The following is a 21,660-nucleotide window of genomic DNA, read 5'->3' on the forward strand; positions in this document are numbered from 1 at the left end:
TGTCCCAGAGGCTCCTTCCACTCTCTTCATATTTTTAGATTCTTTTTTATTTTTGCTCTTCTGATTGGGTGTTTTTTGCTTCCTCATATTCCAGATTGCTGATTTGATACTTGGAATCCTCTACTCTGCTGTTGATTCCCTGTAAATTATTCTTTATTTCTGTTTGTGTGTCCTTCATTTCTGACTGATCCTTTTTTATGTCTTTGATATTCTCATTAAGTCCCTTGAAATTCTCACTAAGATCCTTGCAATTCTCACTAAGTCCCTGGAAGCTCTCATTAAGATCCTTGAGCATTGTTATAACCATTTTTTTTTTTTTTTTAACTCTGTATCTAGTAGTTTGCTTCCATTTCATTTGGTTCTTTTTCTGGAGATTTCTTCTTTTCTTTCATTTGTGACATTTCTTTGTCTCCACATGTCTTTGGCTGTTTCCCTGTGTTTGTTTCTATGCATTAGGTAGAGCTGCCGTGTCTTGTGGAATTGGTAGAGTGGCCTTGCATAGTAGGTGTCCTGTAGGGCCTAGTGGTTCAACCTCCCCAGTCACCTGAGCTGGGCATTCTAGGTGCATCCCTGTATGGGCTGTGTGCACTGTCCCATTGTAGTTGAGCCCTGATTGCTGTTGGCATCACTGGATGGAATTTCCTCCCAGGCCAACTGACTATGAGGACCAGCTGCAACTACAGTGGGAGAGCTGCTATGCAGAAGACACCCTTATGGAGGAAAACCTACTTCAGTGGGGCTTTGGTGCTCACTAAGTTTTCCCCTTGAGTGTATCACTCATGGATGTGTAGAATTTTAATCTGGCATGGTCTGAAGCTCTCCACTGGGTACACTGGCTTTGTGCCCTGCACAACCCTCACCCCCCACTGGAGGTGAAAAGCCACTGCCTGTACTCTGTATGGGACCACCTGCCAAGAGTTACAGAGTGATCTGAAGATGGCTTCTACATGTGTTGGGCTTGGAAGTGCTTAGGAGAGGCCAGCTGTGAAACCAAGCAGGCTGCTGCTAATGCCAGGCCTGGGGCCTCTCATTGAGAGGAATGGGGCATGAGGAGGCCAGCTGCTGCTTGTTTGAAAGATTTTAGGAATGTCTGAAGCCTGAGCCAGGACACACAATTCATATGGGAAATCTGCTGCAAACAGAGGGAGTGAGTAAGTCTGTGTGCTGGCCCCTTAAGAGGAACTGCCTGGGACTCCAGCCACCTCTGTGTCACTCAACCACAATCCCTGCTGGTTTTTATAGCCCAAAGTTTTGGGGACATCTCTTCCAAGCACTGGAACCCTGTGCTGAGGGGTTTGGTGTGTGGGTGCAACTCCTTGCTCCTCACAGCCCACCTCCACAGCCTAGATATCCCTCTTGATTAAATAAATGTGGGTGTCAGACCAGCCCATTCCGCACCTCCGCTCCTCCTACCAGTCTCGATATACTTTCTTCTTTACTTCTCTAGTTGTAGGACTTCTATTCAGCCAGATTTCAGGTGGTTCTGAATGATGGTTGTTCTATATTTTAGTTGTAATTTTGATGTGTTTGTGGGAGTTGGTGAGTACTGGTGTTTACCTACACTGCATCTTGGTCCTCCATGACATCATTAATTTAGATGGATATTAGAGGAAAAGTTAAAAATACACACACACACACACACACACACACACACACACACACAATTTGTTCAATTTGGAGGTAATAGGTAGAAGTGCTTAGAAGACTATTTAGTACATTTTCTTGCAGATTGTTGGAAATGCTTTCCATGAGCATATTCTTTGGCCCTCTTTGAGGGAAGTGTGAGGTTGAGTGTGAAAGGGCTGGGTGTCTGAAATTGATTTATGGCCCCACCACTTAGTAAACATAACAGATCTGCATATTGTGTGTAATATCTACCAAATCTTTAAAAAGTTGTACCTTGTTCTCTTATCTTTTTTAAGTTCAAGTGATCAAATATATATGAGCACTTTTTTATGTGCATGCAATTCTCTATGTTTCTGCAGATGATTCAATGGTGGTAAGAAACTGATAGCTTACCATCTAGTTCATAAATATAATTAGTCAAATGTATAAATGATAATAAAACAAGTAACGAAAGACACAATGTATTATCTATTATAGTATAATATGTTTTTTCAATAGTCTAGGATAGATTAACACCTGATAGTAAACAACTCCACCATCTCAGTGGTTTAACAGAACAAAATGCTTATTTCTTACTCATAAGAAGTGTGCTGTGGGCCGAAACCGGTTTGGCTCAGTGGATAGAGCGTCAGCCTGCGGACTGAAAGGTCCCAGGTTCGATTCCGGTCAAGGGCATGTACCTTGGTTGTGGGCACATCCCCAGTAGGGGGTGTGCAGGAGGCGGCTGATCGATGTTTCTCTCTCATCGATATTTCTAACTCTCTATCTCTCTCTCTTCCTCTCTGTAAAAAATCAATAAAAAAAAAAAAAAAAGAAGTGTGCTGTGGGCCTGGGAGGTTCTCCAGGACAACGGTCCTCCCTGTGTCCACTGAGCATTCTGGGCTGCGTTGATGAGGAGGACCTTCTATATGGGCATGTTTCCATGATGGCTACTGGAGGGGGAGAGTGTGGATGGAGAGCAAGAGTCGGCTGGGTCATTGACTACTGGCCATTTAATGCTCCTACTCAAACTGTTACCCAAGTCAGTTCTGCTTTTTACAGGACGGGGTCTGGGCCCAAAGTGGGTCAACCTTGGGCCAGCCAGCAGTGTGTGGGTTCTTGAATTCATGCAGGAAAGATTTCACAACATGGGTCCAGGCGATTTTGAGAGTATGTTTATTAAAGCTGGAGACAGTGAAACAAGGAGGGGCCCGGAAGAAGTAACAGGAGAGCCCAGGCTGGACTGCTTTAGCTCCCGGAAAGTCACAGAAAAGGCGGCTTTGGAGACAGGATGAGGTTAAAGCCTGGACAAGCTGCCACTGCCCATTCCTCCCCTGGTTGCAAGTCTCGTGAGGTCCCTTAGACAAAAAGAACAGAGATACAAGGTGTGGGTGTTCTCTAGCGAGAGCATGCTATGGGTCCTTTATCTTGAGGCTTTTTATCTTTCTTTGGCTAGCCAGACTCCTAGGGGAGGGTCTTAACAGAATATTTAGTAGCCTTTCAGATATTTCCTTCAATATGTTCATTCATCAAAATGTGCATACAGAGGGGTCAGGGGCTATTTTCTGGTTAGTTTTATTTTCAAAGAATGTCATCAAGAACTTCAACAAAGAGGGATCAGGACAGAGGCCCATCTGGCCCCGGATGGTCTGGAACAGCAGTCGCCAACAGCAGTCTGCAGACCACTGGTGGTCCGTGAGGTCTGAAAGGTTGGTGACCGCTGGTCTGGAATGTATAAACCATTTGCTCGTAAGTGTATTTGGTTGGGGAAGATAAAACCCTGTGATTCATTAGCTGGCTGTAAATTGCTCAGCTTGTTTGGCCTTGTTTAATTATTTTATCTGTTTCCCTTATTCCACTTGTCAAGGAATTTCCCCAACTTCTTACTCTCCTGCCACATGCTCACATTTCACTGTCAAAACAAGTCTTATGACTGTGCCTAACTTCCAGAGGGCAGGGAAGAGCTATCTTCCCATGTATCAGGAGGCAGAGAGGACCAGATATTTGTAGACAGTAATAACATTCATTAATGCATTGTAGGAGAAACATCGCAAAAACCTACAAAGAAAGGGCAAAGGGCATTCCAGAGCAGGAAGCAATCACACTTAGGATGTCATATAATAAAAGAAATGTCTTCTGGTTTTTTGTGTGTCAATAAGTGAAAGCTGTTTATTGCTTCCCTTTCTTTTATCAGTAGGAAATGGCCTGCTGGAGCACCACATTCGGTCCTGGCTGCAAAGCTGGTTGATTTGGTAGAACCTACAAGACTTTCATGCTTTTCTCAGATCCTTGTTTTTTTTTTCTTTCTTTTTAGATCTCAGATATGTGGCCTAGAGAAATGGGTCTGTCTGAGAGAGTTTCTGGTAGGGTTCTAGTAGGTTTCAGTCAACATTCCAAGAACTTTTCACCACTTTTTGAAGACCTGGGCCTATGGTGGTGTGGTTAAACCAAATGACTAAAACTCAGCAATGAATGTCTCCATCTTAGAGTTTAGATGCTTATTTACAAGAGAGCTATCAGGTGCACCCATACACTCAGCATAGGAATTAAGGCAGTTGATTATAGTGATTTTCCATAAATGGGGTAAAAAAATATTCCCTGGGTTTTATAGATGCTGAGACTAACATTGAACTAAAGAGCGAGAGCAAGAGGGAGAGAGAGAGAGAGAGAGAGAGAGAGAGAGAGAGAAAGAAACCTGGGTTTTCCTTTTTCCTATAAGCACTTTGGAAAAAGTTGGGAATTTTTAGTATCTTTCCCATTTATTTTGTTTACCTCTTATCTAATTCTTAATTATAATTCAGTAAGAGTAAAAAGAGAAGACAAGAGTCCAATTTGCTAAAATGAATAAAAAAATACTTCTGTAAAATTAGAATGACCAAATTATCCCTAAAACTTTCTTGAGGTTCTTGGGAATACATATCACTACATATTAAAGGGCGAGCAGTCTCTACACTAGCTCTGAACTGAGTACAAATAATGACTAAAATATGATTTTTCCTTATTTTAAGGAGCTGGCTGCATAAAGAGCTAGGAAGATTCATATTTCTTATACAGTGTTATATTTTTATGAGAAATTAGAATTACAATATTTTATTGTGATATTATGATTAAAAACACGAGCATTTTTCACATTAGGAAATAAGATTCAGAAATTACGCAATCTTTAGAAGGGATTGAAACCATGCAAATACTATTAATGAAAAGAAGAAATCCCAGCGCCCCATTGAGAGTGGCCCCCGTTCCAGGGGGCAGTAGAGATGCCCAGAAGAGGGCAGAGATCCGGGCGACCTGAGAGAGGCCGTGTGGGTCCGGGGAGTGCCCGCGCCAGGCGCAGGACTGCTCCCCCAGGGGCGGACTGGAGGGGCGGGCTGGGCCAGGGGCCGGAGGAAGAGGCGGCGGGGCGCCTTCACAATTATGCTTTCGTAGGACGGGAGGCGGGGTAGCAGCCCCATTAAAGCAGCAGCCTGGGAGGAAGGAAGGAGAAGGAGCGAGGGAGGGACGGGAACAGTGGGAGGAGGAGCGGCGAGTTGGGCCGCGGCGACCAGGGGAGGAGCGACCCCCACGAGGCCACGTTTTGTTTTTGTTATTTTCCATTCGAGTAGTTCTCGCCGGCCCTTTCGGAAGACCGATCGCGTGGAAGCCCAGCCGCCCCGACCTTCCAGGTGACAGCCGGTCACCCTGGCAGGAGTCGGCTCCGCCCCCAGACACCCGCTCCCGCCCACAGCCCGCTCCCCGCCCAGCCTCCCGGGCCGGCCCCAGGCGAGCGCGGCGGCCGCAGCGGCTCTGCGGCGCTGAAGGAGGCGGCCACCGGCGGCGGGGGACCCTCGCCTCCGACGGAGCAGAGCAGCGGCGGAGGAAGGGGCCAGTCCGGCCCTCAGGCCCGAGCCGCAGAAGGGAGCATGGCGATCTAACCCTCCCTCTCCTGCCAGTCCAGCTGCCCGGAGCTCCCCAGGTGCCCGCCGCCGGGACCTCGGAGCGGCGCCCGGGAAAGTGCCGCCTGGGGCAGGGCCGCTGAGCGCCGAGTTCTGGGTCGCCCCGAGGCGGGCGCGGGGCAGTTGGCACAGTTTCGGCAGCGCCTTCGGTGTGGGAGTTTGGGGCGCGGCGCGCCTCTTCTGCCGCCTCGGAGCCCGGGTGAGGCGCGCGTTATGGAGCCCCCCAGCTGCCTTCAGGACGAGCCGTTCCCGCACCCCTTGGAGCCCGAGCCGAGCGCCCCCGCGCAGCCGGGCCCCGGGAAGCCGGGCGACAAGATGTTCCGGCTGTGGTACGTGGGTGGGTCGTGCCTGGACCGCAGGACCACGCTGCCCATGTTGCCCTGGCTCATGGCCGAGATCCGTCGGCGCAGCCAGAAGCCCGAGGCGGGCGGCTGCGGGGCGCCCGCACCCCGCGAGGTGCTCCTGGTGCTCAGCGCGCCCTTTCTCCGCTGCGTCCCCGCGCCTGGCGCCGGGGCGGCGGGGGGCCCGGGCCCCGCGGCCGCGCAGCCCAGCTCGGCCGTGTTCATCTTCGAGCACAAGGCGCAGCACATTTCGCGTTTCATCCACAACAGCCACGACCTCACCTACTTTGCCTACCTGATCAAGGCGCAGCCCGAGGACCCCGAGTCGCAGATGGCCTGCCACGTTTTCCGCGCCACGGACCCCAACCAGGCAAGGCGGCGGCTCGAGGGCGCGGGGGAGGGCCCGGCGCCCGCGGGAGGAGCGGCGGGGCTGGCGGCGCTGGCTCCCTACTTTGGGGATCCGTCCGCTGGTGCGCGCTCTGCACGGGGCGCATTGGAGCGCCAGCTGGTCGCGCTCCTCGGACCCCGAGTCAGGAAACCTGCGTTCCGGGGCGTGTTGGGGGGGGGGGGGGGGGCGGGGTCCGACGGAGCACTGAAGCCGGCGCAAGGGCGGGAGGCAGAGTGGTCCCCGGACGGAGGAAGAGCGGGCGTGCCCTGGGAGGATGCGGGGAGCAGCGCGCGTGCAGGGAGGATCGCGGTGTCCGGAGTGTGACTGCAGATAACGACATGCCTGGCCAGCGCCTTGCGTGTGTGCATGTGTGTGTTTAAGAGGGAACGCAGGAGAGGGTTGGGTTTCGAGAGGTCCCGCGCTCGCTCTTGGTCTTGGTGGAGTTCTGCCCCTTGACCCATTTGGATGGTCGCATCCCGGCCACAGAAGCACCTGCGGGTCTCCGTCTGGGAGGCTATTTCGAGCCCTCGGCTTAGGAGAAGTTACTAGATATTGTCAGATTCTTGGCCAAGGACGAATCTGCGTTTAGATGTTGAGTGGAAAGAGTTTTGTTAAAAATGTTTTTATACGCTAACGGGAGGCAGAATCAATACCTACTTGGGTGGTTTAAAAAAAAATCAGTGTCTCAGGAGAGGTCGAACTCTGTTTTCTGAGATAATGTCTCCAGAGTTTACTAAATCGAGGTGCCTGTTACCAAATAGTGTATTTTTACTTCCTTAAAAACTAGCGCGGTTTTTATCTACTGGCGAGAGTAATCTAAACAAAACTTTACCATAGTGATTGTGTCTTTGAGAACAGGCTTTAAAAATGTGTGAAGAGTTTTTACCACATCAGAAGCTCCGGAAACGCTATGCTAGAGGTAGTTATTTAATGTTTGCATAGTACTTTAGGTCCTTTGGAAAAACAGTGTTGTCAAAATATAAATAAACGAAGTCTCAGTTGCACCATGTGGCTGTTCCTCTGGTATCTGGGAAATGAATAGTCAGATGAGTAAAATAGCCTATAAATAAGGCTTTAATTTTAAAAAAATTCACTATTTTAGTATCAGTAATTGAAAGACATTCTGTCTGTCCAGTAGATTTTCACGAACAGCCTGAGGCTGAATTGAAGAAAAGAAAAGCTCATTGTCTTAGATTTCATCAGTCACTTTATAAAGTAGTTTAGTAACAGAATTCCCAAAGTGAAGAGAGCAATTTTAGCTTATGTGACCACTGTTATATTTATGGTAAGGTATCTTACTACAGATTATTTTAAGACACTGAACATGATTAAAATAACTTGCATTTTATGCTTATTTGTTAAAAACTTTTAATCTTTCACCTATATTGTGAAATTAGAGTGCAGCCTGAGCGCCTCTGGTATTTATTGGTAGTCAATTAAAAACACCCCCTTTTATTTACCTTCATGATATATTTAGGTGTCAGAGGCTGAGCGTGCTTTTTACTTTACAAATAATAATAATATACTTAGGCTCATGTCCTCCTTTGGTTCATGTAGGAGCAGTGGAAGCCATGTGTCTTTTTGATAAAAAACACAAACATAACACTTTCTGTTTATTGCTATTTCCCAGTCGAATCTTTGATCTAAAGCAGTGATTTTCCACCTTTTTTGTCTCATGGCACACATAAACTAATTACTAAAATTCTGCAGCACACCAAAAAAAATACATATTTTTTGCCGATCTGACAAAAAAATAGGTATACTTTTGATTCATGCACACCGGACAGCTATTGTTGTGTTGGCTGTTGTCTTTTTTTTTTTGGACAATATAAGGGAAAAGAGGTCAGTGCCCTAATAGTCAGGTACTGCATGCTTTAAGAATTCTTTCAGCACACCGGTTGAGAATAAATTATCTAAAGAAATAAATTTCTGTTTGCTATTTTGAAAGGCCAGATGTTGTCCCTCTAGGGGTTGTCTCCAGCCATAAATCAGGGGTTATAAACTCTAATGCCTGGGAAGAGGGTTGAGTGAGGACTGTGGAGGACTACATAGTGGGTGTCCTTTCTTAAGGTGCTCTTCTGCTCCAGTTAGAAACCGAGTGAACAGGTTACAAACCCAGGGCTGCCAGAGCTTCTGATGTCCCAAGGGAAAGTGGAAATTGGGATTTTGATGAATGCATCCACATTTAAAAATATTAGCAACTGTCTTAAACATTTAAGAATCCTCTCTGGGCCGTGCAAAACACAGCTGAGGGTTGACTTCAGAGAACTAAGGACTGCCGCTTTCAGTCTTTGGCATTAATGTTTGTTGAGTGGATAAGTGCAGTCACCAGGCACTGCGTGCTGTTTGCCACATATCCTTTTGAGTATCTGAATTCATTTCATATGACTCTCATAGTAGGGAACATTAGAAACATTTTTGGGGAAGCATCTATTGAGTAAAACTCCGGTAAGAGATGATGCTTCATCACTTGTTGAGGGGATGATTTGCCACATTATTACCATGCAGCGGTATGCCTCGTAGAGTAGACTCTGGGTGGTCTGGGCACCCTTGAAATCAGAAGGAAAAAGCCGTGCTTGCTTTACCTCCCGAGTTCTACATTTGAAGAGGAGAAAAATTTAGTTGGACTTTCAAGATAATTGTTAAGAGATTCTCCTAAGTATTTTTCCTCAGTCACTGAACAAGTGTGGAAGGTAGCCTAGAGCAGTGGGTCTGCAAACATCCCCAAATAAACTTGCCTCTGGTTTCTCCCGCATGCCTGTCCCTTTTCTGAAATGGGCCTGTCTGTCGGATGACTATATAATTTATTGTTTTTTAATTACTTTTTAAAAAATATATTTTTATTGATTTCAGAGAGGAAGGGAGAGGGAGAGAAAGATAGAAACATCAACGATGAGAGAGAATCATTGATTGGCTGCCTCCTGCGTGCCCCACACTGGGGATCAAACCCGCAACCTGGCATGTGCCCTTGACCGGAATCGAACCTGGGACCTTTCAGTCCACAGGCCTGATGCTCTATCCACTGAGTCAAACCGGCTCGGGCTATAATTTATTGTTTAATCCGAGACAGTTTTCAAGAAGAAAGGAGTCACCATTAATGATTACACAGGCATAACAACTACAAACCTAGATTGTTGAGGGTAAACCGAGACAAATGATGACTCTAGTTAAATGGCAAAGTATATAAAACGTTTCTGTATATAAAATGAGGTTTTGCAGAATATCTTTTCACACATCTTTTTGGGGGTGGATCTGAATGTGACCTCGGAGATGGAAGCACTGTTAGTAGCGTGGGTTTGTTTTGGGGAGTTGCTGTAGTGACGTGCCCTCTGGCTCTAGACCTTCCTGTTAGGTCATAGGCAACTTAAGGATGTGTGTCTGGAGGAGCCCTCAGTGGGAATGGCCTAGTACAGAGCTGTTTCTCCCAGGTGCAAAGACAGGTGGGGGTTGGGAGCAAACCAGCCAGTTCCAGATCAAATATATGCCAACACAGTTTGGTTCCCATTTACTCAAGCCTGTGCAGTCTTGCACAAGGGAATTGTCAGCCTAGCGTATTTCAGCAAAACTTGGATATTTGAACTAGTAAACGTGCTTACCTCTTCTTGCTTTAAAAAGTTCCACTGGCATAAATTGAGTTGTAAAACTGGTTGGGGATCTAAGAATTCTCTACCTATGATCTAGAATGGGTCACTAAAATTTTTCAAATATTTATCTGTATCTACTTCCAGAAAGAGGCTGTATAGCATTATCTCAATTGCCCTACTAAGAAGCAGAAATTGTTTTATATCATGTGTATTTTACCATACCAGAGGCCCAATGCATGAAATTCGTGCAAGGGGCTCGGTCCTCGTAGCCCCAGCTTCGTCCTGAAGGTCGTCAGGAAGGTCATTCGGCTGCCCGGTCTAATTAGCAAATTACGCTTTTATTATTATCCTATATAATAAAAGGCTAATATGCAAATTGACCAAACTGCAGAATGACCAGTCGCTATGACGTGCACTGACCACCAGGGGGCAGACGCTCAACGCAGGAGCTGCCCCCTGGTGGTCATTGTGCTCCCACAGGGGGAAGCGCAGCTCAGCCAGAAGCCCTGAGCCAGGCTCACGGCTGGTGAGCACAGTGGCGATGGCGGGAGCCGTTCCCGCCTCTGCGGCAGCACTAAGGATGTCTGACTGCCCCACGGGGAGTGGGCCTAAGCTGTCAGTTGGACATCCCCTGTGGGCTCCCAGACTGCTAGGGAGCACAAGCCGAGACCCCCCACCCCCCAGTGCACAAATTTCGTGCACCGGGCCTCTAGTAGATTATAAAAAGCAAGAGTTGTTAGTGTTTATAAACATTGTTAGAGTTAATTATCATTTGCATGAGACTCTTAGCAGGAAAATTATATATCATAATTATAGCATGAACAATCATTTAAAAGATAAAAACATAATAGCTATAATTTTTAAATGTTTTTATTGATTTCAGTTATTGGATTTCAGAGATTGGAAGGGAGAGGGAGAGATAGAAACATCAATAATGAGAGAAAATCATCAATTTGCTGCCTCCTGCATGCCCTCTACAGGGGATCGAGCTGGCAACCGGGCATGTGCCCTGATTAGTGCCCTGACCAGTGCCCTGATCTGGATCCAACCCTGACCTCGTGGTTCATGTCAATGCTCAACCACTGAGCCACACTGGCCAGGCTAATTTCTGTAATTTTCATTGATTTTTTAATGTACTTTTATTTATTTATTTATTTATTTATTTATTTATTTATTTCAATTTTTTTATTAAGGTATTATATGTGTACATATCTTACCATTGGCCCCCCCCCCTCCCATATATTTTAAAAGTTGCCTATGACCCATCAGGAAGGTCTGGAGCCAGTTCACCTTCCATTGATTTCTAGAGAGAGTAGAAGGGGGGAGGAGGGAGGAAGGGAGGGAGGGGAAGAGAGAGAGAGAGAGAGACAGAGAGAGACAGAGAGAGACAGAGAGAGAGAAGCATCCATATGAGAGAGACACATTGGTTGGTTGGGTCTCGCATGTGCCTCCCCCGGGACTGGGGAACCTGCAACCGAGGTACATGCCCTTGATTGGGAATGGAACCCATGACTCCTTGGTCCACAGGCCAACACTCTAACCAGTGAGCACATGTATATATTTCTTGAAGCTTCTAAGGACATATTTTCTGAGCTTTACTCAGGTAACCAATTTTCAACTTAATTTTTATTAATGTATTTCAAAAAAGTTCTTTCTCATAGTTGATGGTCAGTAGCTTTGTGAATATACTAGTCAGGAAACTAGAGAAATAGAAATGTGGAAGTTTCCACAATTCTCCCTCTGCTTACTGAGTGGTTTGCTATTCTGGACAGGTAGACCTCTCCCTATGTTTGATGTAGTCATTTTTTTTGTTCTCTCCCTTCCTGCTGATCTGAGGTGGAGGTTAATGTGCTCTGGCTCCATGGCAGAATCTTGCCTGTGATATCTTGGGGAAGGTAGAAATGTGTGCCAGCGCGTCCCAGTTGTGAAGGAGAGTTTTAATGAAGATTGAGGCTCTTGGTTATCAGGGCTTGTGTGTCATAAACCAGAGGCTCTCAAACTTGGTTCTGTGTCAGAATCGCCTGGAGGGCTTGTTAAAACAGACCACTGGATCCGATGCCAACAACTTCCCAGATGATGCTCAGACTACTGGCCTGGGGACCACAGTTTTAGAACCATGGCTGTCAATGATGTTGTTCATGTGTTTGGTTAATTATATGGCCACAATGTTCCTTTGGTTATTTTTACAATCATTCTCAGACTTGAAAGTTCAAGGTGAGTGTGAAGAGGAAAAATATCTGACTACAGAAGATTTTAATGAAAGTCTTCTTTTTCTGCTTGATAACTTTGCGTCTCTTCTTCTCTTGATAGACATTATTCTGCCAGCCATCATAAGGCTATTCATATGTTGGATGGAAACTTTACCTTTCAAGCAAAAGTTCTAAGTTCTGCAGAGGAACTAAACAATTTTTGGGGGAATATATCCTAATGTTACATTAAGATGAGTTTTTGCAAAAATCAAAGCTTTATTTGCATATAGTGAAATAACAATATTCAGCATTTTTGATAAACTATCTGTTAAGAAAACCAGGCAAAAAGAAATAAAGATTTAATACTTTGGTGAATAAGATAATGGCCACTCTGAATAAATTACTGCATACTATTCTGTTTATTCCTTTTTTTTTTTTTTTTAAATAAATCCCAGGGCCTTTGTTTTGTCAAATCATCTGGATGGTTGTTTCATTTGGGCCATGTTAGCGTGTCTGAATCAAGTCAACATGCAGTTACTTAGATATAAAATGAGGGGCAGATTAATTATAATTTAGTATGTTCAGAATAATTGACCAGGAAAAGGATTGTGCCTGAAGTATGGTCTACATAAAATATTAATACAAATTTACCAACTCATTGGGAGGCATTGACTAAGGATGTCTTTGGCCTGTTACTCTAATGCTGTACACCATAGTATGTCTGTGTGAGCTTTGCAATGCATTTCCTTAAAAGTTAACATTATTGAGCTCCTGCTGGGTGATGTCAGTGCCTGTGGTGCATTTCCTAGGCTGTCACATTTTATCTTCACAGCTACCATGTATAAAGTGTACACCAGGATTCTCTCCCGTTTTACAGATGACATAACTGGTATAGAAAAGTTAACTTATTTCCTTAAGGACACAAAGCTTGTAATAATAGAAGCAGATTCCAGTCCAGGCAGACAGACTCTAAAGACTGTTCTCTTATCTGCTGTGCTAGAATGCAGTTGTTGAAAAATTGTTTTTAGTTGTCAGTGTTATGAACTTTTATGCTATCACTTTTACCCACTATTTCTTTCCAGCTTTATTGAGGTATAATTAACAAATAAAAATTGTGTATACTTTAGGGTACACTGTGATTTTTTGATATGTGCATCAAATGAAATGATTACCACAATCAAACAAATTAACGTATCCATCACCTCACAGGGTTATCATTTTTTGTGGTGAGAAAACTTATCTTCTCTTTTTGCAAATTTCAAGTATACAATGAATTATTATTAACTATAGTCACCATGCTGTCTGTACATTAGATATTCAGCACTTATTTATCGTGTATATCTGAAAGTTGATGTCCTTTGGTCAACACCACCCCATTTTTCCCATCTGCCAGTCCCTGGCAACCACTATTCTACTCTCTGCATTTGTGAGTTTGACATTTTCAGATTCTATATATAAGGAGATCATGTATTATAGATTCTGTATATAAGTGAGTATTTGTATTTTCCCCCACTTTTATATTGAAATTCTCCACAGTTAAAATAGGCATATTAACTTTGTAAATAACAATTAATGCTGAATGCATGCTTGGATGTAGTTATGCTAGTATGTACTTTTCTTTTAATAGGAAGAAAAAAGTCTATATGATTTGTTAGGCTGGTGAAGCTAACCTGCTAACCTTTTACTCAATCATTGGAAAATGTTTAGGATCAGTGAGGGAATTTAAAATATAAAAGCCTGTCAAGAAATAGAATACAATATCATCCATTTTCATATTGCTTTAATATTGTTATTAAAACTTTGGACAGAAATCTGAGCCTGCTTCAAATTAGATAAAAGGTGATTAGATATTAGATGATTTGACTGTGAGTGGTGGGCACACAATGCGATATACAGATCTTGTATCATAGTAATGTACACGCTTGAAAGCTATATGATCTTATTAGCCAATGTCACCCCAATAAACTTAATTAAAAAAAGAATTATGGATGAATATAGAGGGCACAACCACCATACATGCCAACAGGCCTTTGCAAAAATCTATATGAAAACTAAAATAAAAGCAGTGCACAATGGTTAACAGCCTTGCAAGGAGCCAACAGGAAGGGACAGGAACAAACCATCTCACAGAAGAGGGAAGACCAGCTTTCATAACTGGAAAGAAATTCAACCCAACAGCAGTGCACAATATTTAAAGAGATAGGCGACAAGCATTTGGTGATCTTCAAAGTGAGCAACAGAATCAGGGCTGTCCAACACAGAGTGATGAAGTATCCCAGCAGGCATAAAGAGCATGCTACTAGATTCTTAAGGGGAGGAAATATTTGGAGAACCAAGACAATCAGTTAATTTCTGGTAAACTCAGGAAAAACGCTTGGACTGCCCAGCTAAAGAGAATTAAACAGCTAACACCAGGGCAAAAGGTGAATTGAAGAAGCTGGGAACCATCTAGGGCCTAAAAACAGATTTGTTTATTGGTTTGTAAAAGGCCTAAGCCATAAATGTATTTCTTCAGATTATATAACTTATTACTGAAAATCTGTGTGAAGATTCAATTGTGAGATAGAAGACTACTTGATTTGCCCAACCAGAAACACTGACTTAGAATTTGAATTGGTAAGAAATTACTAACAAGTTACATAATACTGATAGTACAATGTTATATGATTTTAAAATTGGAGAATTTTTTGAAATTTGTGTAAAAATCCACAGTAGTTTCAAAGTAAAGACTATTCAACTGGTTAAGGGCATCCACAAAATACAAGAACTAGAGCAGCGTATTTAGGTTCTATATTTAGCCAGGAAGATCCCATTACTTGGAAATCCTTCCATCCCAACCACTTATAAGAAATGAAACTTGGAATAGATCAGTAACTAAAAAAATAATAACTCTGATATACTTTTTGGTGGGATTGCAAAAACATGTATCAAGGTTATCTGAAATTAAACAACCAAAATTTTAATCCCATATTTTTTCCCTTTCTGTCATCTAATCATTGAGTATCAGGGACATAATAAATAACATCTGAAAGTCTAAACTCAGAGGTTTCCAAACTTATGGTTGTTCAGAATCCTTTTAAATGTAAATTAAGATGTTAACATAATTATTTTACTGTTACTTTAAGTATGTTTGCAAAAATGTAGATATAAACTTTATATACTTATAGCTCTAGCTTTTAAACAATTCTAAAACCAAAACCAATTTACAAAATACCCACAAACACAAGTATAAAACCAGTAACACTTATTTTATACTAATAGCCTAAATTCAATATGATGAAAGATGTTATTTTCTAAACACATTACTATGGCACTGGATGCTATACATAGCACAGGTTCAGCACGCTGAGTTACTGTGGACCCTGTGGCGTTTTTGCGGGGAGGGAATCATTTGTTTCGGCTTGAACTCCTACAAAACCATACATCAGACCATCAGGTCACTGGGCTTTATCTAGCTAGCCTTAAAATTTAAATATTCCTTTTTCTTCAACCCAAGGTAATTAAGGTTGTACAACTTGGTGCCAATGTCCCTTGCTTTATTGTATATATTGTATAATGATGGTAAGATGCATTATTTTTATATTTTATACTTCATAGTACATGATATACTTTTATATAACAATAAATACACTTTAATCGTTTCTACTTTGTAATACTTTGTAGTATTTATATACTTTATGGTTCAATAAAATATATTCAGATTCATGGTTGTATCTGTTTCTTAAATACATCTCCTAATATTTTTTTATTCTAAACAAAAGTAGTTATAAAGTTTACAAATAGACTTTCATCCTTTACTTCCCTGCCTTTACTACACTATTACATAAAAGATACACCAGAGTTCAGATTCACCATTTGTTAGACTGGTGTAGTTCAGTTTCATGTAATTTCTCAAGTGTTCTTATATAAGTCTACCTCATAGTTTAACAAGAGTTTGCTATCTCTCTGTTGATTGACACACCATAGGTATCCAGCATTTGATTCTGTCTTTGGAATTAAATTGTAAACTTCTAGGAGTCAGGTTAGTAATAATAATAGATATGCATTCATAATAATAATAATACTCTAAGAAGAATCTATACTTTATTTATTTGACAAGAGGGTCTCAAACTTTAGCATGCATCACCTAGAGCTTTTGTTATAATACTGACTGCTGGACCACCCCCACAGTGTCTGACTCAGTAAGTCTGGGGTGAGGTCCAGAATTTGCATTTCTAACAATTTCCAGGTGACCCTGATGCTGCTGGTCCAGGACCACACTTGGAGAACCACTGCTCTAAACATAGGGGTTGGCAAACTATGGCCTTTAAAAACAACAACAACAACAGTTTTATTTGAACACAAGCCCACTCATCTGTTTGGATATTGTCTCTGGCTCTTTTCATGCTACAATGGTAGAAGTGACTATTTTGACTGAGACCCTATGGCCGCCAAGCCCCAAATCCTTATTATCTAGCCCTTTACAGAAAAAGTTTGCTGGCCTCTCCTCTGGACAATCCAATTAAAAATAGGAAACCCCCCCCTTTTTTTTTATAGGTGAGAAAGCATTAATTTCCCTAAGGACACAAATTAGCAAGTAGAAGATCTGGGTTTCCAAAACCCATGCATGTTTTAAAACCTACTTTGTGAATTTTATTGATGGTTCTTAAATTAATCTCTATAGCCTAGCCCTCTCGGTTGAGCGTCAGCTTTTTTTCAGTATCTGAATGCTTATTTGACACCTGCACTTGAATATATAGTTGCTGATTCAGGTAACCTAGGAATTATATTTGAGTCCTACCTTTTTGGTCCTGGAGGGAAGTCATGCTGATTCTGCCTCCAAAACTTAGTTTTAGTATGTCCACATCTCTCTATGACCAGTGCAGCCGCATCATCTCTTGCTGGGATTATTAGACTCCTCTCAACTATCCTCTCTGCTCTCCTTTTGTCCTACTATCAATCCCTTCTCCCATGGAGCAGTAGGAGTGGGGGTTGTAAAATTCAAAGCAGATCAGTTTTTCTTTGCACTCAAATAGGCAATTTCCTTCTCACCTGATCCTCTATGACTCAACCCCTTTAGTATCTCCTGTCTCATCTTAGAGTGCTTCTCTCTAGCATGCTCTCTATGTTTTAGCCATCTTTAAAGAAGCCCAACTCTTAGATTACTTCAAAGCCTTTGCATGTGTGGTTCCCATTCCTTTTTTTGTTTGTTTTTGTTTTTTGTTAATACTCACTCGAGGATATTTTTCCATTGATTTTTAGAGAGAGTGGAAGGGTGGGGGAGAGACAGAGAGAAACACTGATGTGAGAGAGGCACATCAATTGGTTGCCTCCTGCACATGCCTGGACTAGGGCTGGGGATCCAGCCTGCAACCGAGGTACGTGCCCTTGACTGAAATTGAACCCAGGACCCTTCAGTCTGTAGGCTGATGCTCTATCCACTGAGCCAAACCGGGTTGGGCCTGGTTCCTATTCTCTGCTAGATCAGCTTTTTCTCAGGTTTCAATTCTTTGCTTAACTCACAAATGTCACTTTCTCAGATTGGCCTCCAATGACCCTCTATCTAATAAACTAGCTAGGTATCCCAGTTTTGCACTTCTGTCCCAGCTCTATATTTGTTTTCCTTTTGTCCCTTAAACATTTAAAATTAAAATTTTTAACGCTTTCTGGGGTTACTGTCACCATCTCTGGAATGTAAAGCTCTGTTCACAGTTGTATGCCCAGGACCTAGTTTTATAGCAGGGAATCATTTGAACAAATTAAAATTAAGGTGAACCCAGCCAAAGTGGCTCAGTTTGTTGAGTGCCCATCGCCCTGTGCACGGAAAGGTAGCTGGTTCGATTCCCAGTCAGGGCACATACCTGGATTGTGGGTTTGATCCTGGACAGGGCATGTATGGAAGGCAACCGATTGATGTTTCTTTCTCTCTGTCTGTCTCTGTCTCTGTCTCTCTCTTTCTTCCCCTTCCTCTCTCTAAGCATGTCCTCCCATGATGATTAAAAAAAAAATTAAGTTGAGTAAGAATTAGTCCCTGCCCTCAAGGAATTTAAATCCACAGGCAGAGTTTAAAGTTTACGGGCAAGGATACACATATGCTCCCATATTTGTTGCCTTTAGTTATCATTAACTTTAACAAATGTTGGTTGTATTATTTGTACTATATTATTCCTTTTTTGTTATGAATATTTATAATTTTAGAGACATCATATTGCTTATAATATTAAATGGTTTTATAGGGCAGGTGTTTTTAATAAGTTATGTAGTTTCTGAAAAAATTAGTAGGCTAATTTGAGATGGATTTTTTTCTTGCCCCATCAAAACACATGAAATTTATTGATGCTGCCCACATGGTACAGACGTCTCTGTCACATTTTCATTGAATAATGTGAACTGAACCTTCGGGCATTTGGAAGATGATCAGCAAGAATGATGTCCTTGCAATACTTGGATTATTTTTCAGTTTCAGTTCAGCTCAGTTATTTTGGCTTCTCAGTGGGTAATGATCCAGTTTGGAAGGCGATTTAAGATATTTACTCAATGCTTTGAATGGATTTGTAAGTTTTTACTCCAAAGTCTAAAATTGACTATTTTCTTAGGCCCTGAGTTTTAAGTCTTATCCCAAAAAGGGCAGGGAGGACCCAAAAGGTGTCTCAAACATTTTTTCTTTAATCAAAATGGTAAATGGGCTGCTGGTCAGATGGTGGCATAAGTAAATGAAGTACTAGAATCCTTCCAGAACCACATAAAAAAATACAACTAATATTCAGAACAACCATCATTCAGAACTGCCTGAAATCTAGCGGAATGGAAGTCCTACAAATAGGGAATTAAAGAAGAAGCCCCATCAAAACTGGTAGGAGGGACAGAGGCACTGAACAGGCTGGTCCCACACACATGTGTGGCAGTTTTTAATGGGGAGGGATATCTTAACTGCAGAGGTCCCCCTCTGAGAGGTGAGGGGTCCCACCCTAACACCAGACTCCTCAGCCCAGGGTTCCAGTGCTGGGAAGAGAAGTCCGCATAACTTTGGGCTGTAAAAACCAGTGGTGATTGAGTCTGAGAAAAACAAAGGCTGCTGGAGTCCCAGGCAGTTCCTCCGAAAGGGCCCACACATGGACTTACTCCCTCTGAACTCCAGCTGTGGGGCCGAAGTTCGAAAAGAACAAGGCACATACAGGGAAGAACTAAATCTAGCCTTATCTAGCATCAGGGCAAGATCTAGGGTTGAGGGGGCAGCTTTCTCCCAGACAAAGTGCTGGGAAAGGCCATTGTTCCTTTGCTAAGCCTTCCTCACCACAGCAGTCACACGCAGGTGCCATATCTGAGTCTTCATCAGCCTTGCTTACACTGTTCATCCCATTCTGGTTATTCCCTGAGATCCACCCCACCCCACCCCACCCAACTGTGGACTCATCCAAGCCTTTTCCATACAACTGGCCTTACTTGGTTTATGCTTCTGACTTTTCTAAAATCTCTCAAACAAGTAGCAACTGGCCTCAGTGTGCTCTGTGCCTTTCACTAAATGGTCCCAGGCCCAGCACCAGTGGCAGCTCACCTTGGTTTACAGTTTGGTCTCTTATGGGCACCTTCCAGCCCATCACAAGTAGAAGCCATCTGCAGATTGCCCATTAGCTCGTGCCCGGTGGCCCCAGGCAGGGCACAGGGAGTGGCTGACTTTGTGCCTCCTTGGAGGCCTCAGAGCCAGTGCACCTGGTGGATAGCTTCAGACCACACTGGATTACAACCCTACCACCTCCATGAGTCACAAACTCAAGGGGTGGACTTGGTGAGCACCAAAGCCCCACTGAAGCAAGTCCTGCTCTGTAGGGTTGACATCTGCACAGAAGCTCTTCAGCTGTAGTCAAAAGTGGTCCTCACAGCCAATTCGCCTGGGGATCAGTTCTTCCCTGTGATGCCAACAGCAACCAAGGCTCAACTACAACAGGACAGTTCACAAAGCCCATACAGGGGCACACCTGGAGCATCCAGCTCAGGTGACTGGGGAGGCTGCATCATTGTGACCTATAGGACACCTACTACACAAGGCCCCTCTACCAAGTCTGGGAGACATAACAGCTTTACCTAACACATAGAAACAAACCTAGGGAAGCAGTCAAAATGCAAAGACAAAGACACATGTTGCAAATGAAAGAACAGGAGAAATATCCAGAAAAAAACCAAAAACTAAATGAAATGAAGGCAAGCAAACTACCAGATACAGAGTTTAAAACAATGGTTATAAGGATGCTCAAAGAACTTACTGAGCATATCAAGGAACTTAGTGATAACTTCAACAGCATGAAAAATATTTAGCAACCATAAAAAAGAACCAGTCATAAATGAAGGATACATGAACTTAAATGAAGAATAATTTATAGATAATCAACAGTAGAGTAGAATTTGCTCATAATTAAAAAAGCAATTTGGAAGATGAGGATGCAAAAATATCCAATCAGAACAGTAAAAAGAAGAAAGAATCCAAAAATATAAAGATAGTGTAAGAAACCTCTGGGACAACTTTAAGCATACCAACATTGGCATCGTGGGGGTACCAGAAGGAGAAGGGAGGATGCAAGAAATTGAAAATGTATTTGAAAAGTAATTACAGAAAGCATCCATTACTTGATGAAAGAAATAGACTTACAAGTCCAGGAAGCACAGAGAGTCCCCAACAAGATGATTCAAAGCGGCCCACACCAAGACACATGATAATTAAAAGGCCAAAGATTAAAGACGAAGAGAGACTCGTAGAAGCAAGAGAAAAACAGTTAGTTACCTAGAAGGGAGCTCTCATATGACTGTCAGCTGATTTCTCAACAGAAACTTTGCAGGCCAGAGGGAGTGGCAGGAAATATTCAAAGTAATGAATAGTAAGGACGTACAACCAAGATTACTCTATCCAGCAAAGCTGTCATTTAGAATTGAAGGTCAGATAAAGAGCTTCACAAAGTAAAAGCTAAAAGAATTCATGACCACCAAACCAGTAGTGCATGAAATGATGGGTCTTCTTTCAGAAACAGAAAAAAAAAAACCGAGATAAAAATATGAACAATAAAGTGGCAATAAGTACATACCTATCAACAATTGAGTCTAAAAATTGAAATAAAGGAACAAGCAGAATAGAAGCAGACTCATAGTTACAGAGAACATTTTGACGGTTGCCAGATGGGAGGGGGTTTGGGGAAATGGGTGGAAAAGGTGAAGGGATATACAAGTACAAATTAATATTTATAGTGTAGTCATAGGGGTGGAAAGTACAGCATAGGGAATATAGTCAGTTATCTAATAACTAAGTACTGTGTCAGATGGATATGCGATTTTGGGGGATAATCTTTTAGTAAGTTTTATAATGTCTAATCACTGGGGTGTACACCTGAAAGTAATATAATGTATGTCAACTGTAATTGAAAATAAAAAATGATTTAAAAAAAGGAGGCAGGAGGTCAGTCTTTGAGAAAAGTATTCCAGCGGGTTTCCCTGCATCCTCAAGTCTGCCTTGGACTTCTCCTTTAGGCCAGTACTTCTCAAACACAAAGATCCCCTGGATTACCTGGGAAACTTAAAAAAAAATCACTAACGTAGTACATATAAAATATGGAAACAATAAATAGACATACTAAATAAAATTAGATGTCTTCCTGC

At 42.7% G+C, this 21,660-nt stretch overlaps 1 protein-coding gene across 3 annotated transcripts in view; it reads left to right on the forward strand.

Annotated features, from left to right (window-relative positions):
- Positions 1-5,081: 5,081 nt before the first annotated feature.
- Positions 5,082-21,660, forward strand: part of TBC1D4 (TBC1 domain family member 4) — a 208,838-nt gene continuing 192,259 nt past the window's right edge. The window contains exon 1 of one of the 3 annotated variants that reach the window (XM_079778638.1): positions 5,082-6,248. In XM_079778638.1, the coding sequence (XP_079634764.1) occupies positions 5,751-6,248 (498 nt within the window). In that variant the 5' untranslated portion in view covers positions 5,082-5,750. The remainder of the gene's footprint in view (positions 6,249-21,660) is intronic. The other 2 variants (XM_079778636.1, XM_079778635.1) reach the window with 2 other exon arrangements.

The sequence above is a fragment of the Cnephaeus nilssonii genome (assembly GCF_951640355.1).
Source record: "Cnephaeus nilssonii genome assembly, chromosome: 8".
NCBI lineage: Eukaryota > Metazoa > Chordata > Mammalia > Chiroptera > Vespertilionidae > Cnephaeus > Cnephaeus nilssonii.